Here is a 22724-nt window from a genome sequence, read left to right as displayed (position 1 = left end):
ACAGCTCCAACATAATTTTTCCACTCTTGTACTCTGTACCATGACTGATAAAAGCAAGTGTCCTGTTACTACTTCCAAGTGCATCACCTCACACTTACCAAGGTTAAATACCAGCTGCCATTGCTGTGCCCATCTGACCAGCCCATCTGTATCTTCTGTAACTATTAACCACTTGAGCAATCTGCAAATTTGCTTATCTTCCTCCCTCCCTCCCTCCCTATTTATCTGTAGATCACACAGTAAGGTACCCAGCACTGAACCTTGTGGTATGCCATTGGACACAGGCCAACAGTGACTCAAACAACCTACCACACCCTTTGTGGATTCTTTGGTGCCACAATATTTATATTGCTGGTCCAGTTCAGTTTCTAATTAATGTTAACCCGCAGATGGTGATGGTGGGGAATTCAGCGATTGGTCTTGCCATTCGAACGTTAAGGGCGATACTTCATAAAATCATCAAATGGTTATGACACGGAAGGAAGCCATTTGATTTGTCGTGTCCACACAAGTCTAGGTCATTAACGTATATCTGGTTAGATTCTCTTATTTTGGAGATGGTTGTTGCCTGACATTCGTGTGACGTAAATGTTGCTCGCCACTGAGAATCGCAGAATCACTATTGTTAGAACAGAAACCCCAAAGTATGTTATAATTCCTGTCTAGACCCCAATAGTGTTTTATTTTGTTATTAGTGTGAGGATAAGGTGTGATTCTATTGACACACTTGAAAGCCTTTACTAAAACAAACTTTATTTAACAATATTTTAAGAATTAGCTTAACTTTTACCGATTGAAATACTTAAACAGGACAAGATACAATTCTTAATTGTTATCGATCTCTTTTGTTCCAATTCAAGCAATATTCCTTTTAGAGATATAAAACTCCTCTTCAAAATCAGTTCACAAACCTCCGGGACTACACGCTTGTGTTTGTTAACAGTCCAAAAGCCTTTGAACACCTCTGCAGAGAGAAAGATGGAACAACATTTCTTCTGACAGTCCCAGGTAGCAGCTTCCAGAAAGAGAGCGAGAGTGACATCTTGCCTCTTACAGGATCAGGCAGAAGCTGACTGTTCTTTTTTTGAAAAAAAACTCTCTTCTGCAAGCTTAGCTCTGCCCGTTAGGACATTACTGTCTTTGTCAATCAATCTAATCAGCGTCTTACACTGAAACTCCAAGGAGAAAAAACCAAAATAAGCAAAAATGCATTAGCTCTGATTAAAACAAACACATCCCTAGCTAAATTCAATCATTAGCCTGCATTCCTGGCATGTGAGCTGCCTGGTGCAGATAAATCTGTACTGTGTAAATGGCTGAATTTTAAACATGCCCCTCAGCTGAAACATGATATGAATACATTTGTTAAAGATACAGTATCATACTATAGTGCAGAAAGAGGCCGTCCAGCCCATTGAGTCTGCACTGACTCTCTGAAAGAGCATTTGAACTAGGACCTTCCCTACCCTATTCCCATAACCCTGCTCATTTACCATGGCTAATCCACTTAACCTGCAGATCTGTGGGATCAATGGGCGGCACAGTAGCACAGTGGTTAGCACTGCTGCTTCACAGCTCCAGGGACCTGGGTTTGATTCCTGGCTTGGGTCACTGTGTGGAGTTTGCACGTTCTCCTTGTGTCTCGATGGATTTCCTGAGTGCTCCAGTTTCCTCCCACAGTCCAAAGCTCTGTGGGTTAGGTTAATTGGCCATGCTAAAATTGCCCCTTGGTGTACTAGGATGCTTAGGTTAGAGGGATTAGCAGGTAAAATATGTAGGGATATGGGGGTAGAGCCCGGGTGGGATTGTGGTCAGTGCAGACTCGATGGGCCTCTTTCTGCACTGTAGGATTCAATGAAACTGGACTGCCTGGAGGAAACCCACGCAGACTCCGGGAGAACCTATAAACTCTCCGCAGTCACTTAAGATCGGAATTGAACCTTGGTCCCTGGTGCGGTGAGGCAGCATATGTCAACTTGAGCATAAATGTTACCCAAGTCTTGCTGCATGCAGCAGACACAGACTGTTCACTGTCTGAGGATTTGCAAATGGTACTAAAAACTGTATTTGTTCACATCCCTATTTCTGACGTGGTGTTGGCAGATGATCTTAGATGAAGCAACTGAAGATGGTTGGGCTCTTGATACTATTCTGACTAACTCCTGCAGTGATGCTCTGGGGTTGAGATGATTGACCTCCAACAACCACAATCATAGAAACAGTGCAGAAGGAGGCCATTCAGTTTGCACCAACCATAATCCCATCTAGGCCCTATCCCTGTAACCCCATGCATTTACCCTAGCATCTTCCTTTTTGCTAGGTATGACTCCAACGTGAATATTTTTCCTTAGTTTCAAGGATAGTCACTCACCTTGCTATTGGAATTCAGCTCGTTTGTTTGTTCGTGAGGTCTGGAATCGAGTGCCTTGAGTGGAACCCAAACTGAGCGTCAGTGAGCAGGCAATCTTTGAGTAAGAGTCCCTTGATATCACTGTCGACAACACTAATTTCTGTGGACTTAACCTGAGCAGTTATCCACATTGCCTGTTAGATGCCAGTGATCAGACACTGGCACATTGACAGCATTGATACAAAATTGACTAGTAGGAAAGAATCAGTGTGTTTTTTTGGGACTGGATGGAGATGTGCTTTTTCTTTGTTCTTCCCCGATATGGTGGCCAGGTCCATCTGCACAGATCTAGTCCGTTGAACATGATTTTTGCAAGGGTTTTGCCAGAATATTTGTGGAGCTGGCTGCAAGAAAGGTAATACTAGCAGTTGTCTGATCCCAGTTGAATCTGAAGTATGCAGCAAAAGCATCGCTGCTGTAATTTCCCTTGCATTCTTGTGTGCCTGTGATAAATAGCCCAAGCCTCACTGTAGTACAGCCATATGGTGATGACAGCTACTTTCTACACCACGCCAAGACTTTGGGCTGAGTTGTGGAGGTCTTTGTTGTCATATGGTCACTGAATTAGTTTGTGGAAGACTGAGCTGGTGCTGCTGATCCGATGTTGGATTTCCTGGTCAGTGGGGGCCTTTTGAGAGAGGTTGTTGCCAAGTTATGGGAAGTGTGAAACATATTCTAGAGTTTCTGCTTCAAAGTGTCTCCTGTTCAACATTCATTTGCCGAGCGCAGTGGGTTGACGGGAGTTTTATTTTGGCAACATCCAAGTTTCTTCTATCCGGGATTGAGATTGCAAGTAGGACCAGAAGACCTAGGGGCAGAGTAGATAATTTGGTTTGAGTCTGCTCAACCATTCAATGAGATCATGACTGATCTGATCCTCAACTCCACTTTTCCACCTTATTTCCCATAGCCCATGATTCTCTATCTCATCCCTTGAACGTAACAACCTGGCTTCTTTGCGGTAAAGAATTTCAGATTCACTGCCCTCAGAAGTGTCCCCCCCGCCCCCCCCCCCCCCCCCATCTCTGTCTTAAATAAGTGATCTCTATATATACACACACACACACACACACACACACACGCGCGCGCGCATATCTAAGTCTTTGTGGCACCTATCAAGCACGTTTTGGAAGTTCAAGTATATTACAGCAGCTGGTCTCCTTTTTATCTTTTCTACTTGTTACCACCTCAAACAATTCAAATTATCAGACATGATTTTATCTTCATGAAGCTGCTTGATTTCTAAATGCTCTGCTATTCTATCCTTTATAATGGACTCTTAACATTTTCCCAATGACAGTTTACTTGCTTATAGTTACCTGTATTTTATCTCTATCCCTTTTTGAATAGGGGAGTTACGTTTGCAGTTTTCCAATCATCTGGGATCTTTCTAGAATTCAAAGATTTGTGGAAGATTGCTGTCATTGCATCCATTATCTTTTGTAGCTACTTCCGTTAATATTTTAGAATGCAACCCATCAGGTCTAGGGGACTTATCAGCCTTTAGCCTCATTAATATATTTTCTCTAATAGTTATTGTATTTATTTCTCCCCCTTTCTCTTGCCCTTTTGATTATTTATTATTTTTGGAATGCTATTAATGTCTTCCATTGTGAAAACTGAACTCAGTATTTGTTTAACTCTTGTCATTTCCTGGTTCTCCCATATTATTTCCCCAGTCTCTTTCTCTAAACGGTCTATGTTCGCTTTAGCATCTATCTTCCTCCTTATATATTTAAAGAAGCTCTTGCTCTCCATTTTTAATAATGTGCTAGCTTAGCCTTATAATTTGTTTCCCCTTTTTTATCACCTTTTGGTTGGTTTTTAAAACTTTCCGAATCCTCTGATTTATCGCTAGTCTTTGCCACATTGTACGTGTATTCTTTCAGTTTAATGCTATCCCTAATTTACTGTGAAAATCCGCTAGTCGCCACACTCTGGCACCTGTTTGGCTACGCTGAGGGAGAATTTGGAATGGCCAGTGCACTTAACCAACACGTCTTGCAGACTGGGAGGAAGCTGGAGCACCTTGAGGAAACCCACATGGGGACAATGTGCAGACGCCTCACAGTGTGACCCAAGCCGGGAATTGAACCCAAGTCCCCGGTATTGAGGCAACAGTGCCAACCATGTGCTGCCCGTGGTTGCTATCTAACTAACTTAGTTATCCACAGTTGATTATACCTTTCGTGGAATCCTCCTTTCTCATTGGGATATATCTTTGTGAGTTTATCATTGATTGACCACCTTTCCTGCTAAGCTGCTTTTCCAGTCCACTTCAGATACTCTGTCCTTGTTCTTTAAGTTATAATTATTTAATTTTAGCACAGTTGTGCCTGACATGTTTCTCACACTCAAACTGAATGCTAAATTCTGCCATGTTATGGCCACTGTTTCATAGAGAATCTTCTACTCTTGAGATTGTTAAAACTGCCTCATTACACATTACCAGATCCAAAATAGCCTGATCCCTGATTAGATTTGCAACATATTGTTTGAGGAAACAATCCCAAATACACTCTGATTCCTTCTTCATGCTACCTCTGCCAATTTGATTTTCCCAATCCTTATGAAGATTAAAGTCATTGTTAGGGACCAGATCAGAAGTTCCAAGTGCATTATGAAGTTAAACTAGACTCCAACTATTTTTGTTTAGGCTTTAGTGTGAGCATAATGTGTGTTACTCCAGGTGTGAATCTGTTGACCCACTAGGAGGTTTCTTTAAAACAAACCTAACAATACAGTTTAACTATTACAAACAATAGCATATTTTTTATCAACTGAAATACTTAAAAGTGGCAGGGTCTATCATTCTTAACTTCCAGCTATCTCTATAAGCAATATCCTCAGAACATACAGGCTTATGTGAATTGCCAGTCCTCTCCAGCCTTTCGATCCCTTTGGACACACCTGTCTTCAAACAGAAGAACTCCAGAGAGATACAGAGAGAAATATATTTTCAAGCAGGTGCCAGACTTCAATTTCTACAGAGAGGGAAAGAACTGCTCTTTTCAAATGCAAACAGCCATTGCCTGCTTTTCTCTCCAAGCTTAACTCATCCCATTAGCACATGACTCTCCTTGCCAGACAGACTGACTAAATCCGACTTTGAAACCCCAGTGACAACCCTGAAAATAACAAAATTGCATTAACTCAAACACTGCAGTAATTAGGAGCAGTTATTCTTCTGTATGTGTGCTGCTGGTTAGAAACAATTGGCAGTGTAATCACAGCTGAAGTATCAAATGTTCCCCTCACGAGAAACGTGACACATTTCTTAATGGCACAGTATCGTCACAATTACCCAATGATTAAAGTACTGCCATTTTACATACCGTCATTGCCTCCTGATTTTTTTTCCATCTTATAGCATAGTTAATACTGAATACTCCCAGACATATCCCGTGCAAAGTGGTAACAGTACTGCGGTCACTATAGATCATGCATGTTTATGGTGGTTGGCTTGGTTTTGGCACAGGTGTTTGAGGTGAAAGTTTTATTCCATCTAGGTGGTATTTAATACTGACACCAGAAATAATTGTTGAAGTGAACAGTAACTGTCAAGTAGATTGTAATTAGAATAGGGACTGTCACACTGCCTTGCCTGACCTGGTCCAGATTTTGAAGGTGTGTCTCAGATCTTGCATTGAAGACAGTTGTACTTATCACTATCATGAAGCAATTGCAACATTGAGATATTTGATTGGAAAGCAGAACATGGCAGATGCTGAAAATATGAAGTAAAACCATGAATGCTCAAAGTACTCATAGGTTATGGCAGTCTGTGGAGAGAAAAAGAATTTAAGGTCTGTGCCCTTTTGTCAGATTTGGGGAAAGTTTAAATAAAATAACAGGTTTTGAACAAGGTCAAGTGGGAAGGTCTGTGACAGAGTTGAAAACAGGAGAGACTGAATGACAACAGTTAGTTTTCTTTTTTGTCCTTTTGAAGGCTGTGCCTTGAGCAAATGTGCTGCTAACTGAAACCAAAAAGGAGAAAAAGCAAAACATGCAAAGAAAAGGAAATTGGATGACCACTTAGTGGAGCATCTCCATTTGATCTAACATTTCTGTCCTTGGCTTTCTGTGCTGTTCCTGTGGAGCTCAACATATTAGTTGAGGAACAGCACATCTTCAGTCTTGAGGAGTCAATCATGAGTTTAAAGATTTCAGATCATTATCTTGGTGCTCATTTTGTTTCCCCTTCATATAAATCTGGAGGACCATCAACTCGGTGAAAGAAATTCTTTGGTCTGCTTGAAACCTTTTGGTTTTCCAGAGCAAATCTTGTTCATGACCAAGCATTATAGATCTGTACGTACCATAGTGAATAGCAGCAGTAGGCCATTCAGCCGTTTGAGCCTGCACAGTGATCATGGCCGAATCTCTATCTCCATGTCATTTCTGCTTTCTCCCCATACACCTTGACGGCATGCAGCTATGTATATATGTATTTCTTAAATGCATTCAATGACTTGACCTCTATGACCTTGTATGGTTAAAAACTTCCATTGGTTCACCACCCTGGTGAATGAAGAAGTTTCTCCTATCAGTTATAAATAGTCTGCCCTGTAACCCATAACCCAAGACCCTGACCCTTTGTTATAGAACATGTCTCCCCCACTTGGGGAAAACATGTCCAGCCCTGATAGAATTTTGCACGTTTCATTGAAAATCCCTTCTCATAGTTCCACTGAATACAGGCCTAGTTGACCCAATCTCTCATATGACCATCCAGTCATCCCACAAATCAGTCTGAACCTCTGCTGTACTCTCTATATGGCAAGTATACCCATGAGACCAGAACTGCATACACTCCTGCAGGTGTGGTCGTAACTAGGCCCTGCGCAACTACAGTAAGACATCCGTGCTCCAGTATCCTCTAGTAACAAAGGCCAACATATGATTTGCCTTCCTAACGGCTTGCAATACCTGCATACTTGCTTTCAATGACTGGTGTACAAGGCCACCCAGGTTCCTTTCTACATCAACATTTCCCTATCTAGGCCATTTTATTTCTCCACCCAAAGTGGATAACTTCACACTTACCCATGTTAGACTGCATCTGCCATGTTCTCTGTTTTCTCCCTCCTTTTTAAAAGCCGGATTCCCTTTGCCAATTTCCAACCTGTCAAAGTTATTTCAAAATCTACAAAATTTTATTAGATGACAACCAATGTGTTCACTATTTCCATGGCCATTTCCTTTAGATCTCTGGGATATAGATTATCAGGCCCTGGGGATTTGTTGACTTTCACTCCCATTAATTTCTTCACCATTTTATAGTAATACTAGTTCCCTTCATTTCCTAACTGGACCCCAGGTTCCATAGTATTTCTGGGAAGTTATTTGTCTCCTAATTGTAATTGTTTAATTGCTTTGCCATTTCATTGTTCTTCGTTATCAATTCTCCTGTTTTGGACCATCGACGCTCATTTGTTTTTACTTTTTACGTGCAGAAGATTTTATGTTCCTTGAGTTTACTGTCATACTTTCCCTCCTTAATTATTGGTTTTCTTTTGCTGAATGCTGAATCCTAACTCCTAATCCTCAGGCTGGCTACTTTTGTTTCTAACAACTTTTTATGACCCCTCTTTGGATCTGATATTAGCTTTTAATTCTTTTCGTTAGCCACTTCTGTTTTTGCACTAGAAAGGAATATGTAACAGTTTCAGTGCATGCATTCATTCCTTAGCTATTAGTCACGCTTTTAAATTAAGTTATCCAATTTATTTATCCAACTTGCTACCTTTCTTTGCTTTTTTTAGATTTAAGGCACTAGTTGAGGATTGAATTACTTATGAGGAATTCTACTATGTTTATGGTCACACTTCCCAAAGGGAAGCACAACAAATATATTTATTAACCCTGTCTCATTGTACAATACCAAAGGATAAACAGTTCATTGGTTCCTTGACATACTGGTCTCAAAAATTATCCTGTACACACTTCAGGAATTCATCCACCATAGTATTACTTTATATGTAGATTAAAGTCACCCATGATTACTGGAGCAACCTTTTTATGTCCATCTCTGATTTCCTGTTTAATGTCATCTTACTGTTTTTAATTTTAATCATACTGTTCCAGTTTAATGCCATCTTTCACCTTTGGCCTATAGACAACTCCCAGTAATGTTTTCAGCTTAGTTCTACTCTAATTTTATATCTAGTTTATATCTAATATTCTCTGTCACTATTGCACTGATTTCATCCTGAATTAAAAACTCCACCCTACCAACTTTTCCTTTTTTTTGCTTGTCCTTCCTAAATATTGACCAACGTTGGAATTCACTTCCCAGCCTTGGTCATCTTGTAGCCACATATCCGTAATCACAATCATAACGTACCTATTTGCAACTACTTGCAGTGTTAATTTATCTAATTATGAATGCTCTGTGCATTCAGATACAGTATCTTTAGATTTGCCTTTTTAACATTTTTACACAGCTTATTTTGGACTGTTTTCTAATGGCCCTTGTTTCCACTGTCTTCCAACTTTCTTTTCTACTTTTCTGCCTTTCGTTTCTATCTTCTGTTTCCCTTTATTGTATCTCCTTGCTCAGGTTCCCATTCCCCCATCTCTCGAGTTTAAGGCCTCCCCAGGCAAATGTGCTTGTGAAGATAGTCCTGGCCCTGTTGGGATGCAACCTGTCCAGTTTAAGCAGGTCCCATTTTCCTCAGTATCAGTCCCAATGCCTCAGGAATCTAAATCCCTCCCTTTTATACCATCTCTGCAGCCACACACTCATCTGGTTCAGTCTCTATTCCTGATCTCACCCGCATGTGGCACTGGAAGTAATCCTGAGATTATTCTTAAGAACCTTTTTGAGATCCTGCTTTTTAATTTATTCCCACACTCCCTATATTTTGCGTGCAGGACTTCATCTCTCTCTTACCTATATCTTTGGTGCTGACTTGGACCACACCCACCCCTTTCAAAAAAAGGTGGCACAGTGGTTAGCACTGTTGCTTCACAGCACCAGGGACTTTGGTGACAGTGCGGAGTTTGCGTGCTTCCCACCTTTTCTGTATGCGTTTCCTCCCAAAGATGTGCATGTTGGGTAGAGTGGTCATGTTACATTTCCCCTTAATGTTCCAAGATGCGTACGTTAGATGGAGTAGTCATGGTAAATGTGGGGTGATGGGGAGGGGGCTTTGGGTATGTTGGATTTGGGTGGGATACTGTCTTGGAGAATTGGTGCAGAATTGATGGGCTAAATGGCCGCCTACATTGTAGGGATTCTGAGCGTGTCCTACAGCTGTTCAATGACATCATTGACTCTGCCACCAAGGAGGCAACATAACATTTTGGATTCATGTCTCTGGCTGCAGAAACATCTGTTTCCCTTAAAAAATAGAATCCACTATCATGTTGCTCTCCCACTTTTTCTCCCTGACTTTGGAGCTAAGCTACTCGAGATGCCACGAACCTTGTTCTCACTGCGTTTTCTAGAGAAACCATCTTCCCTAGTGTTATCTAAAATGGAAAATCTGAAGGACGCCTGCATGACTTTCCTGGTGCTTTTACTTTGGTGGTCACCTTTCTGCCTGTGCACTCCTTGCCTACAGTGTGGCCACTTCACTGTATGTGCTATCCACAAAGTTCTCAGTCTTGCAGATGCGCCACAGTGATCCCAGCTACTTCTCCAGATCTGAAAAACAGATTTTGAGTAGCTGCAGACATTTCCTGCCCATCTGGATGTTGAGACCATACCTGCAATACTGCAAGCAGTTTTGGTCTCGCTACCTAAGAAAGGCATACTTGCCGTAAGCTGAAACCATCAGATTTTACTGACGTTAGAACGATGCACCTTAGCTATGATACTTAAAAATCATGCTGTAATTTCTCTTTCAGCAGTTTGACACACAAATCTTTGCCTTTATTATTGAGTCCATATCACAAGCTGCATTTGGTGCTGAAGAGTTGCATGTGGCAGCACTAGGCCTCTCGAGTTGCTCAGTCATTCAATAAGATCATGCCTGATCTGATAGTAACCTCAATACCACACTCCTGTCTACCCTCAATAACCTTGCATACCAAGAATCTGTCTACCTGTGCCTTTAAAAATATTTAAAGATTCTGCTTGCACCACTTTTTAGGAAGAGTTCCAGAGTTCTCCATATTAATATCCCCTCATTTTTAAGCAGTGACTCCCTAGTTCTTGATACTCCCACAAAAAGAAGCATTCTCTCCGCATCCATGCTGTCAAGATCTTTCGGGATTTTGTGTTTCAATAAAGTTGCCTCTTACTCTTCTAAACTCCAGTGGATACAAGCCTAGCTTATGCAACCTTTTCTCATAACACAACCTACCCATTCTGGGCATTGACCCTGTAAAATATCTCTGAAGTGCTTCCAACATCTTCCTTAAATAAGGAGACCCATACTGTACTCAAAATGTGGTCTCACCAGTGTCCTGTATAACTTGAGCATAACTTCCCTGCTTTCCCTCCATTTCCCTCACAATAAACAAAACGTTTTACTGACTTTCCTAATTGCTGCATATGTATTCTCGCTTTTTGTGATTCATGCACCAGGACTGAAGCAGTCCATGTCCAAATAAGCAAGACTGTTAACAGTATCCATGCTTGGGCTGCTAAGTGGCTGGTAACACAAGTGCCAGACAATGAACATCTTCTGGAGAGAGAGAGAGAATCTAACCATTGCCCCTTGTCATCCAGCGGCATTCCCATCTTTAAATCTCTCACTATCAACATCCTGGGGATTAAAATTGACCAGAAACTGAACTGGACTAGCCATTAAAAAATACTCTGGCTACAAGAGCAGGTCAGAGGCTAGGAATCCTGTGATGAGTAACACTCATCCTGACGCACCAAAGCCTGTCCACCATCGACACAGCACAAGTCAGGAGTGTAGTGAAACACTTTTCACTTGCCTGGATGATTGCAGCTCCAACAATACAAGCTTGACACCATCCAGCTTAAAGCAGCTGGCTTGACTGAAACCCCTTCCACGAACACTTCCTGTTTTACTGATGTGCAGCAACAATGTGTACCATTGACAAGATGCACTGCAGCTTCTTTGTCAGCACTTCCAAACCCACAACCACTAATCTAGGAGGCTAACAGCAGCAGATGCATGGGAATACTAGCACCTGCAAGTTTCGCTCCAACTTGCACACGATTCTGACTTGGAAATATATCGCTGTTCATTCTGTTGTTGGGTCTCCCTCCCAAGTAGTACTCTGGTTGTACCTACATTGCATGCAGCGGTTCAAGAAGCTGGCTCACCACCACCACCTCGAGCAATTATGGATGGGCATCCTAGTTGGTCTAGCTAGCAACACTCACATCCCATGAAAGAATAGAAAAGGTTTGAGCTAACTGACCCCACCACACAAATCGTTTCCCAAAACTAATTGTCTATAGCCTTTTTAGTTGCAGGAAGCTGCCCATTAGGCTTTCTGTTGCTATATCCAAGTATTCAGAATCAGTTGTAGAGGTTAAGATAACTATTGGGTTTAATATATGTTTAGCAATGCTGCGCAAGATAGGGAATAGTCAGCACACCAGACAATGTTCTCATACAATATGGAAAGTTGTTTAAAGTATCAATCTGATAATGTTTTCATTTTGGGTTCTCTTCCCCTTTTTCCTCTTTTTGTACTTTGGAAACTGCCTTTCTCCAACTTTGTTTGCCATACTTGTGAAGTTCTGCGGGAAGTTTACTACATCAAAGGGGCTATATAAATGTGAGTTGTTTTTTGACCAGTGGTTCAAAGTTGATGTTTATTTGTTGCTCAAGTAGGCTTACATTAACACTTCAAGAAAGTTACTGTGACAGTTCCCTAGTTGCCACACTCCGGTGCCTGGTTGGGTACACAGAGAATTTAGCATGGCCAGTGCACCTAACCAGCATGCCCTTTGGACTGTGGGAGGAAACCAGTGCACCGGGAGGAAATATGGAGAACGTGGAGAACGTGCAGACTCTGCACAGACAGTGACCCAAACCAGGAATCGAACCCAGGTTCCTGGCGCTATGAGACAGCAGTGCTAACCCTGTGCTGCTCTTAGCCTTAATAGTCTCCCTGTTTAAACACTGCTTTGGCAGAATTCCATGTGTAAGGAATTAACCTGCCATCAACACAGTCCCTTCACACTTAATACAAATGATCATCACTGAACACTAGTAAGGAATTTTGAATTAAACAGCAAGTATATTCAGTGAAAACATACCTCCAAATGTTTACATTTGCAAAATTGATTTGCATTTTATCCCAACAGCCAAATTATTACCAGTTTAATGGATGGATTAGCAGCCTTGAGGCCTATTTTACATTCCTTTGTAATGGGAGGATGCATGGACGACCATCAGATGTTTTCAATTTCCTTCATAGCTACCAAACTGTGAACAATCTAAAACAGTACTATTATCAGTCAATTGTCACACTATATATAGTGGGATGTAAGGCCTGTGGTATCAAGTGCTGTCCATTTGCATCCTTGGTTCTGGTTACTGTTTCTTTGCATCTTAATTTTAGTTTACATAGGGTTAATGTTTGATCAGCTTGATTGTCTTCAGGCTTAACAGAATTTTTTTAAGCACAAGCATTTCAATCAAATTACAGGTCAAATAGGATATTAACTGGCTGCTTTGAACAATGTGTGATGTGGAGTGACTCTCGTTTTTGTCCCCTTAGTTAGCAGGACAGATGCAAAAGAAATGGCAAGTGAAAACCACAGCGGTTTGCAAGCAGACCCGACAGTTATTGTCCAACCAGCAGGGACAGCTAACAAGGGACAACCCTCATCACCAAAGTCTGTCAAACCAGTGGCACAGGATCTGTCAGGTGAGAACTGAGACCCTCATCAAGTCCTGATTCTGTTCTTTCTCTCTGTTATAACTGTAATCTCTCCATATCTTCATTGGTTGCTTCGCCACCTTTCAATCATCCTGCGCTATGTAATCACTTATAGATTTCTAACAAATTTGAATGCAGCGTAGGATAGAGGTTCTGATGAAATGGCCATTGACTTGAAACAGCTCTTACACTAAACAGATGCGCAAACTGTTGAGATATTTCCGGCATTTTCTTTTTATTTCAGGTTTCCACCACTAGCTCTACTTTGCTCTTGTATGAGGGTAGAGATAGCTAGTGATTTTTGACATTTGTCTACAATTATGCTTTTAAGCCTGCTACCAACAACGTGATAGCAGTTTGCGGGTTATAATTAGCTAATCTTTTGTATGCAGGATAAAGAGGACCCAGTGAGCTGAGTGGTTAAAAACATTGTTACTCTGAGAGCAGTGTTGTGTTTGGAGTGACCATATTTGGTACTGAGGAATGTTTATGGTCTTGACCCTAAGCTTTGGACATTATACTGAAGGCCTTCTGGGTGAACATGAAGATTCCCATGGCACTACATGAAGATCGAGGGATTCTTCTGGTGTTCTAGCCAATATTTACCATGCAACCAATATGGTGGTTAATCTTGCTATCTGTGGGAGCTTGCTGTGCAGAAATTGGTTGCAGTATTAGTTATTCATCAGTGATGTTTAGTGAAGAGTTTGTGAAAGGTGCTACAGAAATATAAGCTTATCTTTTTTGTTTTGACTGTGAAATCCTTTGAGATTTTCTGCAAGAATGGTGCTGAATAAATCCAGATTGTCAAAGGTTGTTGGAAAGTTCGGGGATAGTGTGTTGTTGTTTAGGGCTTGCCCAATTGCAGAAAGAGTTGGAAGGGATCTCGATTTACTGCCTAGACAATACAGCAAGGTGGACGTGCTGGTAAGTTCCTAAGTGCGTGTTCAAGGGGGATCTTTTGAGTTGATGTATATCTGATAAGGATGAGTTATTGGGAAGCAGCCAATTTGTGCAGAGTCGGATCCCAAAAACAAAAATGAGACAAATGACTGGAGTACCTTGGCTAAAGAATAAACATTGACCAGGAGACTGGGAGGACCACTCAAAGGGTGGTGAATCTCTGGAATTCTCTGCCTGTTGAAGCGGTGGAGGCCACCTTGCTAAATATATTTAAGTCACGGGTAGATAGGTTTCTCATAGGGGAATTAAGGGTTATGGGGAGAAAGCGGGAAAGTGGAACTGATCCACTTCAGATCAGCCATGATCTTATCGAAGGGCTGGATGGCCTACTCCTGCTCCTATTTCTTATGTTCTTATGTTTTAGAACCAACTTGGTATTGCAAACATTTATTAGGCTCTAAATATTTTCACACATCCTGACATTTGTCATTTTTATACTCGAATTCTGATCAAAGACGTTTCAGACAGTGCCAGTTTTTCTCAATGTGTTGTTTAATTTGTCAAACACACTGCCTCGTAATATAACTTCACCAATTTATTGCTGTCACATGCTGTTCAGGAGAATGCACATCAGCCAACCTTTTCATTGACTACAGAAGGATTTGATTCTATGATGTGTAAACCCTAATAAATGTTTGCTTTGCAGCAAGGCTAACCTCAACAATGTCCCAGATTTGGTTCTCCCAGTTTCTTGGTCAATATTTATTTTCTGTGATTTGAAAAATATATGCTTGGAGCACAGGCACTATTCCTAACTTTTCTCACCAGGCGTTTCTGCAGCTATCCATCTGAATAATAAATTTTTGTCATATAACACATAGTAAAGCAGCATTTCGATTTGTTATAAATGAGTAACAAATTGATACAAAACTCACCAGATAAATAACACCTTTGTGCTAGTTAGATGACTTAGAACATAGAACACTACAGCACAAACAGGCCCTTCGGCCCACAAGTTGTGCCGATCACTTCTATACCTACTAAGCCATAGACCTATCTATTACCCCCAATCCCATTTAGATCCCATATACTCATCCAGAAGTCTTTTAAAAGACCCCAGCGAGTTCGCCTCCACCACCACCGACGGCAGCCGATTCTATTCACTCACCACCCTCTGAGTGAAAAACTTACCCCTGACATCTCCTCTGTACTTGCTTCCCTGCACCTTTAAATCTGTGTGTCCTCTCGTAGCGACCATTTCAGCCCGGGGAAATAGCCTCTGAGAATCCACCCTATCCCTCTCAACATCTTATAAACCTCTATCAGGTCGCCTCTCAACCTTTGTCTCTCCAGCGAGAAGAGTCCCAGCTCCCTCAACCTATCTTCATAAGGCATGCCTCCCAATCCAGGCAACATCGTTGTAAATCTCCTCTGCACCCTTTCAATAGCTTCCACGTCCTTCCTATAGTGAGACGACCAGAACTGCGCACAGTACTCCAAGTGGGGTCTGACAAAGGTCTTATAAAGTTGCAGCATTACCTCCCGACTCCTAAACTCAATCCCTCGATTAATGAAGGCCAGTACACCATACGCCTTCTTGACCACATCCTCCACCTGCGAGGCCGATTTTAAGAGTCCTCAAGATCCTTCTGCTCTTCAACACAGCTAAGACTCCTACCCTTGATATTGTATTCCTTCATCTCATTGGTCCTGCCAAAATGGACCACTCCACATTTATCTTCATTGAAGTCCATCTGCCACTTCTCCGCCCAGTCTTACATCCTATCTATGTCCCGCTGCAACTTCTGACATCCCTCCAGACCATCCACAACACCACCAACCTTCGTATCGTCGGCGAACTTACTAACCCATCCCTCCACTTCCTCATCCAGGTCATTTATGAAAATGACAAACAGCAAGGGTCCTAGAAAAGATCCTTGGGGCACTCCACTGGTGACCGACCTCCATGCAGAAAAGAACCCATCCACAACCACCCTCTGCCTTCAGCAGGGCAAGCCAGTTCTGGATCCCATGCCCTCTCACCTTCTCAAGAAGTCTTGCATCTTATCAAACGCCTTGCTGAAGTCCGTGTAAACCACATCTACCGCTCTTCCTTCGTCAATGTGTTCAGTCACATTCTCAAAGAACTCAGCTAGACTCATAAGGCATGATCTGCCCTTGACAAAACCATGTTGACTATTTCTGATCATTCTAAACTTCTCCAAACGCTCATAAACCTTGTCCCTCAGAATCCTCTCCATCAACTTACCAACCACTGAGGTCAGACTCACCGGTCGGTAATTTCCCGGACTGTCCCTATTCCCTTTCTTGAAAATAGGAACCACATCCGCAATCCTCCAGAACCTCTCCCGTCTCCATCGACGCAAAGATCATCGCCAGGGGCTCTGCAATCACTTCCCTCACCTCCCACAGTAACCTGGGGTATATCCCATCCGGTCCCGGTGACTTGTCTATCTTGATAGTTTAAAAATTCTAACACATCCTCTTCCTCAACATCCACATACTCAATCTTTTCAGACTGCCACAAACCTGTAGTGCAACCTCCCAGATCACTTTCCACTGTGAATACTGAGGCATAGTACTCATTAAGCACCTCTGCCATTTCTTCTGGTTCCACACAGACTTTTCGCCTTTTATAGGTCCTATCCCTTCTCTTCTCATCCTTTTACTCTTCACATATTTGTAGAAGGCCTTGGGATTCTCCTTAATCTTACCTGCCAAGGCCTTCTCATGACCCCTTCTAACTCTCCTAATTTCCTTCTTAAGCTCCTTTCTACGAGCCTTATACTTCTCTAGATCCTTAACACCTCCTAGCTCTCTGAACCTTTTATACATCTTTCCTTTCTTCCTGACCAGGTTCACCACCACAACCTTCGTGCACCACGGTTCCTGCGCCCTACCAAAACCACCTTGTCTCATCGGAACGTTGCCGTGCAGAGCTCCAGTCAAACATTCCTTGAATATCTGCCACCTTCCTTCTGTACTTTTCCCCAAGAACGCCTCCTTCCGGTTTATTCGTCCAATTATCTGCCTGATGTCTTCATATTTTCCCTTACTCCAGACAAACACCTTCCTTGCCTGTCTGATCCTATCTCTTTCAAATGCTATCATGAAGGAGATAGAATTATGATCTCCATCCCCAAGATGCTCTCCTACCGAGAGATCCGACACCTGTCTTCGTTCATTAGCCAGCACCAGGTCAAGTACAGCCTCTCCTCTCGTAGGCTTATCCACGTACTGTCAGGAAACCCTCCTGAACACACCTAACAATCTCTCTCTCTCTCTCTCTCTCTCAAGTGCCACCTGTCTTTACTGTACAGGTCACACCTGCCCCTTGTTATTGATCATGTCAGGTAGAGGGGAAGGTGGTAAAGGTGGAGCCAAGCGGCACTGCAAGGTGCTCCACGACAATATTCAAGGCACTACCAAGCCTGCCATCGAGCGTCTGGCTGGTCACGGAGGCATCAAGCGTATCTCCGGCTTGATCTATGAGGAGATCCGCGGGGTGTTGAAGGTATTTTTGGAGAATGTGATCAGGGACTTGGTGACCTACACTGAACAACCGAAAAACGGTGACTGCCATGGATGTGGTGTACATGCTAAAGTTGGTAAAACATTGTGATATTCTCCAAATACGTAGCCCATGGTAATGGGTTCTGAAGGAAATGGCAGAGGTGATAGTGGATGCCATAGTGATTACCAAAATTCGCTGGGTTCCAAGGAAGTGCCGGAAGATTGGAAAACGGCTAATGTTACGCTGCTGTTTAAAAAAGGTAGCAGACAAAAGGCAGGAAATTATAGGCTGGTTAGTTTAACGTCTAGTTGGAAAAATGCTTGAATCTGTCATCAAAGAAGAAATAGCGAGGCACCTGGAGAGGAATGGTTTGATAGAGCAGACGCAGCATGGATTCGTTAAGGGAAAGTCGTGTTTGATGAATTTATTGGATTTTTATGAGCATGTGACTAGTGCAGTGGACAGAGGGGAACTGGTGGATTGGTGTTTCTAGATTTTCAAAAGGCATTTGATAAGGTGCCTCTCAAAAGGTTGCTTCAGAAGGTTAGGGTGCATGGAGTTGGGGATAAGGTGTTAGCATGGATAGAGGATTGGTTGTCTAATAGGCAGAGAGTTGGTATCAATGGGTGCTATTCTGATTGGCGGTTGGTGACTAGTGGAGTGCCACAGGGATCGGTGCTGGGGCCTCAGCTATTTACCATTTATATAGATGATCTGGAGGAGGGGGCTGAGTGTAGGGTGACGAAATTTGCTGATGACACGAAGATGAGTGGAAAAGCAAATTGAGCAGAGGGTGTGGAAAGTCTTCAGAGGGATCTGGATAGGCTGAGTGAGTGGGTGAGGATCTGGCAGATGGAGTACAATGTTAGCAAGTGTGAGGTTATCCACTTTGGCAGAAATAATAGTAGGAGGGATTATTATTTAAAAGGTGAAAAGCTGCAGCATGCTACGGTGCAGAGGGACCTGGGGGTCCTTGCGCATGAGTCACAAAAACCCAGTCTGCAGGTGATCAAGAAGGCGAATGGGATGCTGGCCTTTATAGCGAGGGGGATAGAATATAAAAGCAGAGGGGCCTTGCTGCAACTGTACAGGGCACTGGTGAGGCCGTAGCTGGAGTACTGTGTGCAGTTTTGGTCGCTGCACTTGTGGAAGGATATTTTGGCCTTAGAGGGAGTGCAGAGGAGGTTCACCAGGCTGATACCGGAGATGAGGGGATTGGACTATGAAGAGAGACTAAATAGACTGGTCTGTACTCGGAGTTTAGAAGAATAAGGGGGGATCTTATAGAGACGTATAAGATAATGAAAGGGATAGATAGTGTAGACATAGAGAGATTCTACCCACTTAGAAAGGATAGCAGGACTAGAGGGCACAGCCTCAAGATAAGGGGGGGGGTGGTGCAGTTTAGGTTGGAGTTGAGAACTTCTTCACTCAAAGGGTGATGAATCTCTGGAATTCTCTGCCTGTTGACGTGGTGGAGGCTACCTCGCTAAATATATTTAAGTCACGGGTAGATAGGTTTTTGACAAACGGGAATTAAGGGTTATGGGGAGAAAGCGGGAAAGTGGAACTGATCCACTTCAGATCAGCCATGATCTTATTGAATGGTGGGGCAGGCTCGAGGGGCTAGATGGCCTACTCCTGCTCCTATTTCTTATGTTCTTATGTAATGACCAAATCCATTGATTGCGAGGAGTGTATTTAAGAATTCTTGATGTTCCCTGTGAATATGATGTAAATGGAGGTTGTTCCTGAACCTTGAAAGACCCTCACTGTTTGAGGAGGGTTGGTTAGCTTAGTTGGCTGGACAGCTGGTTTGTGACACCAAGTGGCATCAACAGCATGGGTTTAATTCACATACTGGCTGCAGTTATTCTGGAGGCCCACCTCTCAACCTTGCCTGAGGTATGATGACCCAATCAATTGCCATCAATCAGCTCTTCCCTTTGGGGGAAAGCAGTCTATTGTCTTCTAGGACTATGGTAGTTTTAGCCTTTTCAGGTAGTAACAGTTGGAATTTAGTTTGATATATCTTAAAACTGTTTTGTTAAAACTTCCATACTTAACTGCTGTAATGTTCAGTTTGTCCAACTTGTTGCAGGTGTGGGTGCTATCTGTGAAATGAAACCCCCTGAGTTAGGGTGAGAAATCATTTTTTATACTTTGTATCCAGATGTTATCAGTAACTTCATACAGTTGATTGACTTTGACCTTAGAGATGAGTTTGCAGTTGACTAAAGCCATCTGGGTACAACTGCCTTGATAGCTGACTGTGGTGACATATTAAATCCTGTTTCCCCCCCCCCCCCCCCACCACCACCACCACCACCACCACCACCACCACCACCACCACCACCACTCCAAATCAGGAGGTCTGAGTTCTCCAATTGATCTGCATTACATGCTCTGAGCAAGGAGGATTTGGTGGCAGTACAATTGGGTTTGGTTCTCCTGTCTGCACATGTAGAATGTGGAGTGAGAAGCTTGTGTTTTTTTTTACATACCATAGTCTACTGTGTTACCATTTTCCCACCCCTTTGAGAGGAAGAGCTGACCGGTGATTTAACCTAAAGATCACCAAACTTAAGGCGAGGGGCAAGGTTGAGAAGGTGGGTCTTCATGAGTAACGTTACTGGTACGGTAATTGAACCCCTGCTGTTGGTGTTGCTCTGCATCACAAATTAGCTGTCCAGCCAGTTGAGCTAACAGAGCTTGCACAGTTTGAAGCTAACATTCTAAAGCCAAATTGCCTTGCCTTGATTTTGACTGAGCTATAGTTGAGAAATTTCACCTGACGGTCATCTGGTGATGTTCATATGTCATTGGCAGCATGCATGTGTCTTTTAAATTTATTTAAACCAAAGCAGAGTTTTGTCGTGATTTTCAGATGAGCTGGTTCAAGCAGGATGGTCGAAATGTTGGAGCAAGAGAGAGAACAGGCCATATTACTTCAACAAATTCACCAACCAATCTCTCTGGGAAATGCCTGTGTTCGGACAGCATGACATCATTGTGAGTAATCAGACTTTCTCTAGCTAGTCTGCAGGTCTTGAATCTATCAGTCAAGCTAATGATCTCTTCCTGTTTTGCTTCAAGCTACAATGGGTGGTGTTAATACAAAAAGTATTCTGTTTTAATCAACGTTGGATCAGACACGTTCTCTACCTCTGTCAGAAAACTATCTCCCAGGCATCTATAAAAATGGGGAATTCATATTCAGTCACATTCAGTTGGCAGCACTTGCACCTCTGAGTCACAAGGTTCCAGGTTGAAGTCCCATCCCAGACCTTGAGTATAAAATCAAGGTTGCCACTTCACTGCAGTCCTGAGGCAATGCTGTACTTATGGAGATGCAGTGTTTTGGATGAGAAATTTAAATGAGGTCCCATCTGACTGCTAGGGTAGATGTAAGAGATGCTATAGCATCAGTTTGTGGATAGCTTCCCTGCTCTTCTTCAATGCTCTAGCCAATATTGATCTGTCAATCAGTGTCATAAAAACAGATGATCTGGTCAGTATCCCATTGCTGTCTGTCCTGTGGGCACGATTTAACTGGGCTGTCCAACATTGAACTGGATGAATGAATGACTACCAGGCTTGAACAGCCAATAAGCTAAATAAATTCAAGTTGTTTTTCTTTTAAAAATATTAGTTACTCATACAGGTATCTTACAGGCTGAATAACGTGATGAGGCTAAAGTTACAGAATAGCTGAGCTTTCTTGGGTATCACAGTTGCGCTGTTTCATTCTGTTCTTTCCAGAGGGTCTTTCAAACATACAACTCAGTATCTGGAAATAGTTTTTTTTCCTTGTGTTCAGACAGGTTACTATACTATCGGAATGGAATTGGGACAGATATAAAGCCTGTACCGCCTTGGTTAAGTTGGCCTAGGTCAATGCATTTTGATTGGTTACCTTGATATTTGCTACAGTGCATATCCTCTAATTGTTTCTGTGTAAATCATTTAACTTCTTAGCAGGGATAGCCTTCGATTTCACAAGGAATGGGTTTAACGGTGTGTTCTATACCATTATCACAACAAAATATAGCTAATAATAAAGACATTATGGGGAGTCGGTTCAACTCAGTTGGCTGGACAGTTGGTTTGTGATGCCAACAGCACAAGTTCAATTCCTGCACCGGCTGAGGTTTTTCTTGAAGGCCCAACCTTACCCCTTGCCTGAAATGTGGTGATTCTCAATAATCTTGGATTACAGTGATTTTTACCTTTTTTTTTTACATGGTGCTAGCATTCCAGTGGTAAGTTAATTATTTGGTGAATCACAATCATGCAAAGGGACAAAATTTCCTGGAATGTGTTCAAGATAATTTTCTTGCAGCAGTATCTTTCCAGTCCAACGAGAGGGCAGATGCTGTTGGACCTAGTTCTGGGCATTGAGTTGGCCCAAGTATATCAGTGAGTCATCATTGTACAGTAAGATTTAGGTTGGTAATGGAAAAGGACAAGGAGCAATCCAGAGCAGGGAGAATTAATTGGGGAAAGCCAAATTTGAGATGAGAACACGTCTGAGTCCAGGGAGTTGGAATCGAATGTTAGCAGAAAAGATGGTGGCTGAACAATGGGCCACCTTCAAACAGATGGTATTGAAGGCAATATTTTCTTGGAGATATATCCAAAACATACTAGACAATATGATGGAGAATCAGGCTGAATATAGAAGGACCAGAGGGGAAGTGAAAAAATTAATCAGAGCAAGGAGGGAGAATGAAAATAGTCTGGCAGTGAACATAAGAAAATCCCAAGGACTTCTAGTAATCTATAGAATTATAGAGACCAACAGTGCAGAAGGAAGCAATTTGGTCCATCGAGTCTGCACCAACCATAATCCCACCGAGGCCCTATTCATATAACCCCACATATTTACCCTGCTAGGGTCAATTTATCATGGCCAATTAACCTAACCTGCACTTGGGAGGAAACTGGAGTGCCAGGAGGAAACCCATGCAGACATGGGGGACTGTGCAAACTCCACCCAGGCTGTCACCCGAGGCCAGAATTGAACCCAGGTCCCTGGCGCTGTAAAGCAGCAGT

General features: G+C 42.5%; 1 protein-coding gene across 3 annotated transcripts in view; it reads left to right on the top strand.

Annotated features, from left to right (window-relative positions):
- The window catches only part of pcif1 (phosphorylated CTD interacting factor 1), a 159995-nt gene that overhangs the window by 12334 nt on the left and 124937 nt on the right, over positions 1 to 22724 (top strand). For all 3 annotated transcript variants that reach the window (XR_013888786.1, XM_080205106.1, XM_080205107.1), the window contains exons 2-3: positions 13070 to 13219; positions 20557 to 20681. Coding sequence is in view for 2 of the 3 variants with exons in the window: in XM_080205106.1 (XP_080061232.1) it covers positions 13070 to 13219; positions 20557 to 20681 (275 nt within the window). In the remaining variant the exon portion in view is untranslated. The remainder of the gene's footprint in view (positions 1 to 13069; positions 13220 to 20556; positions 20682 to 22724) is intronic.

The sequence above is a fragment of the Carcharhinus amblyrhynchos genome, chromosome 16 (genome assembly GCF_965287045.1).
Source record: "Carcharhinus amblyrhynchos chromosome 16, sCarAmb.v2.hapA, whole genome shotgun sequence".
Lineage (NCBI taxonomy): Eukaryota > Metazoa > Chordata > Chondrichthyes > Carcharhiniformes > Carcharhinidae > Carcharhinus > Carcharhinus amblyrhynchos.
Note: the sequence above shows the minus strand (reverse complement) of the source record. Positions and strands in the feature narration are given on the sequence as shown.